Source organism: Coffea arabica, chromosome 6e (genome assembly GCF_036785885.1).
Source record: "Coffea arabica cultivar ET-39 chromosome 6e, Coffea Arabica ET-39 HiFi, whole genome shotgun sequence".
Classification (NCBI taxonomy): domain Eukaryota; kingdom Viridiplantae; phylum Streptophyta; class Magnoliopsida; order Gentianales; family Rubiaceae; genus Coffea; species Coffea arabica.
The window spans coordinates 43,026,543-43,030,221 of NC_092321.1; the positions used below are offsets into that span (position 1 = coordinate 43,026,543).

The 3,679-nt window shown below is 41.1% G+C and overlaps 1 protein-coding gene across 1 annotated transcript; it reads left to right on the plus strand.

Annotated features, from left to right (window-relative positions):
* Positions 1–376: 376 nt before the first annotated feature.
* Positions 377–1,906, plus strand: LOC140009886 (uncharacterized). Its single transcript, XM_072056221.1, has 3 exons — positions 377–497; positions 940–1,320; positions 1,554–1,906. The coding sequence occupies exons 1-3, from the start codon at positions 377–379 to the stop codon at positions 1,904–1,906; spliced, it is 855 nt and encodes a 284-aa protein (XP_071912322.1).
* Positions 1,907–3,679: the final 1,773 nt, after the last annotated feature.

Genomic DNA, 3,679 nt, shown 5'->3' on the forward strand with positions numbered 1-3,679 from the left:
AGGGGGCCGAATCTGGAAATTGCTCCAAGTTGAACCTTGAGCATTCGGCCAAGAGCACAAGTGTTGTCTCTAGTGTTACAAATGATCAAGCATTAATTAAGTCAAACACTAGGAAACAAAACATGATAATCAAGACTAAGGATGTTAGGAAAATTGTGTACTTCGACCAGCCTGTGTTACTTATGATATGCAAACATGTGCTCTTGAATGTTAATGAACTCGACAAGGCATTGCCTTCAAGTGTAGTTGCATTGTTGCAGGAATTTGAGGATGTGTTCCCTGATGAGCTCCCTGATGGATTACCACCCATCGAGCGAACGAGCACCAAATAGACCTTATTCCTGGAGCACCCCTACCCAATAAACCCGCCTATCGAATGGGTCCAGAGGAAACTAAGGAACTCCAAAGGCAAGTTGATGGCCTCCTAGGTAAGGGTTGGGTTAAGGAAAGTTTGAGTCCGTGTGCTGTCCCTATTATACTTGTTCCAAAAAAGGATGGTACTTGGCGTATGTGAACTGATTATAGGGCTATCAATGTTATAACTGTTAAATACCGTCACCCCATTCCTAGATTAGATGATATGGTAGATGAACTTGATGGTGCTATCATCTTCATGAAAATTGATTTGCGAAGTGGCTATCATCAAATTAGGATGAAAAAGGGAGATGAGTGGAAAACAGCCTTTAAAACGAAACATGGCCTTTATGAGTGGTTAGTCATGCCTTTTGGGTTAACTTACGCCCCTAGCACTTTCATGAGATGAACCATGTTTTAAGGCATTTTATAGGAAAATTTGTCATTGTTTACTTTGATGATATCTTGATCTATAGTCGAAACATGCATGAACACACGAAGCAGTACTAGACACACTTCGAAAGGCGAGCCTCTATGCTAACCTTAAGAAGTGCACCTTTTGTACTAATGAACTTGTGTTTCTAGGCTATGTTGTTAGCTCGCAGGGCATCAAAGTAGACGAAACAAAGATTGAAGCCATCAAACAATGGCCGATGCCAAAAACAGTCCCGGATGTTCCAAGCTTCCACGGCTTGGCTGGCTTCTACCGGTGTTTTGTTAAAGACTTCAGCACCATGGCAGCACCATTGACCGCGGTGATGAAGAAAAATGACAAGTTCCATTGGGGAGAAGCACAGGAAAATTCTTTCCTTGCTCTAAAGGACAAACTCACACACACACCTGTTTTAGCATTACCTAACTTTAATAAGACTTTTGAAATGGAATGTGATGCTTCTGGTGTAGGGATTGGAGCTGTGTTGATGCAAGACAAGAGGCCTTGTGCATTCTTTAGTGAGAAATTGGGAGGTGTAGCACTGAATTACCCCACATATGACAAGGAGTTGTATACACTTGTGAGAGCCTTGGAAACATGGCAACATTACCTCCGTCCAAGGGAATTCGTGATACATATTGACCACGAATCCTTGAAATTCCTTAAGGGGCAGCCGAAATTGAGCAAAAGGCATGCTAAGTGGGTAAGTTTCATTGACACCTTCTCCTATGTCATAAGTATAAAACTGGTAAAACGAATGTTGTAGCTGATGCTTTATCTCGTAGACATTCCTTGCTAGTTTTTCTTGATGCGAAATTACTTGGCTTCGAGATGTTAAAGGAGCTCTATGCACATGACAATGATTTTGGTGAAGTGTTTGCATCGTGTACTAAGAGTCCCCACAGAAAATACTTTTTGCATGAAGGATTTTTGTTTTATGTTGATAAGTTGTGTGTGCCTAATTCTTCCATTCGTGATTTATTGGTTAGAGAAGCACATAGTGGTGGTCTCATGGGACATTTTGGTATTGTTAAGACTTTAGCAATGTTGCAAGAGCACTTTTATTGGCTACACATGCGAAGGGATGTTGAATGCATGGTTGGTAGATGTGCTACTTGACATAAAGTTAAGTCTAATATAATCCGTATGGCTTGTATACCCCATTGCCAATTCCAAATTATCCATGGGTGGACTTGTCTATGGATTTTGTTTTGGAACTGCCTAGATCTCAAAGGGGTAATGATTCCATCTATGTGGTAGTTGACCATTTTTCAAAGATGGCTCATTTTATCCCACTGATGATGCATCTCATATTGCTAACTTGTTTTTCAAAGAAATTGTACGTTTACATGGTATGCCTCAAACAATTGTTAGTGATAGAAATATTAAGTTCTTGAGTTACTTTTGGAAGACTTGTAGTCTAAACTTGGCACTAAATTGTTATTTTCGACCGCTAGTCATCCCCAAAGTGATGGACAAATCGAGGTTGTCAATCGCACTCTTGGGACTTTGTTAAGGGCTTTAATTAAGAAAAACCTTAAGTCTTGGGAAGAGTGTTTGCCGCATGTTGAGTTTGCTTATAATAGAACTGTTCACAGTGCAACACACTACTCACATTTGAGGTTGTTTATGGGTTTAATCCACTGACCCCTCTCGACCTAACGCCCTTACCTTCCTCTGAGTATACAAGTTTAGATGGGAAAAAGAAAGCTGACTTTGTACACAGGTTACATGAAGCCGTTCGAGCCATTATTGAAAAGCGTACTCAGCAATACCTCCAGCAAGCTAACAAGCATCGTCGCAAGATGGTTTTTGAACCTGAAGATTGGCTCTGACTACACTTAAGGAAAGAGAGGTTTCCTAAGCAACGTCAAAGTAAATTATCTCCCAGGGGCGACAGACCTTTCCGAATACTTCACCGTGTCAACGACAATGCTAACAAATTGGAGTTACCTGGGGAGTATAATGTCGTGCCACGTTTAATGTCGCTGATTTGAGTCCCTTCTTTGGAGAGGAGGATCCAGATTTGAGGACAAATCCTTCTTAAGTGGAGGGGACTGATGTGTGCACGGATCTGAATGTTGATGATCAAGTGCGAGTTCCACGATTCAAGGAGTCCCTTCAAGCTCTTGTTAGAAATGTTCAAGTCCAACAAGGGGTCCATAGGAACATTGAAGGCTTGGAAGATGCTAAGCAAGTCGTCTACACTTTGATTCAAGCCGATGAAGCTTAAAATTCTGATCACGAATGTTCTTCAATTATTTTGGCCATTTATTAGTTGTTAGTAGTCGCGGTTTGGTAGTTGGTGTTATTGGTTGTTAGTCTCGGTTTGTTCAATAAGTCGGTCCACTCATGAATAAGTGTGGCCCGAATACATGTCTTAGAATAGGCTCCTCTTGTACGAGTAAAGGGTTACAAAAATTTGAAAAAAACATTACTTGTGTTGTCACCAAAACCGTGTGCAACTTTCTTATTTGCAAGGCAAGGGTTTTTGAGTAATCTCGCGTGACGTCCTTGGTTGTTCATCCAGTCTATCTACTTGAGTAATCACCTCAATTAGAGTCGTTGTTCTACCACCTTCTATCAAGTTGAGTCGTCCCTCTTGATTCTAGATTCCGTAATCCAAACGATTGATAAATCGTCTAGATGCTTGGGCAAATCGTGCTACGTGTCTCGGAACAAGTTGACCGAGGAGCGTATCATTTCCTGTCTTGGAGGATGTCTTTATTTGAGAGCATTGTGAGGTTGACCAAATGACATGCAACATGGCTCGTTCATTCATCTATTTCCAACATTGTTGTGGATAAATCGCTTTCAAGAGGAGGGGAATGATATGATCCGGATCCCCTACTCTAGTCCATGAAGATTTCACATGCTCAAGTTATTCAAGTT

Coding starts and splice junctions, on each gene's coding strand:
- LOC140009886 (XM_072056221.1), top strand. CDS start 377: ATGGGTCCAGAGGAAACTAAGGAACTCCAAAGGCAAGTTGATGGCCTC. Junction 498..939: donor ACTTGTTCCAAAAAAGGATG/GTACTTGGCGTA, acceptor TTGTGTTTCTAG/GCTATGTTGTTAGCTCGCAG. Junction 1,321..1,553: donor CTTTAGTGAGAAATTGGGAG/GTGTAGCACTGA, acceptor CGAATGTTGTAG/CTGATGCTTTATCTCGTAGA.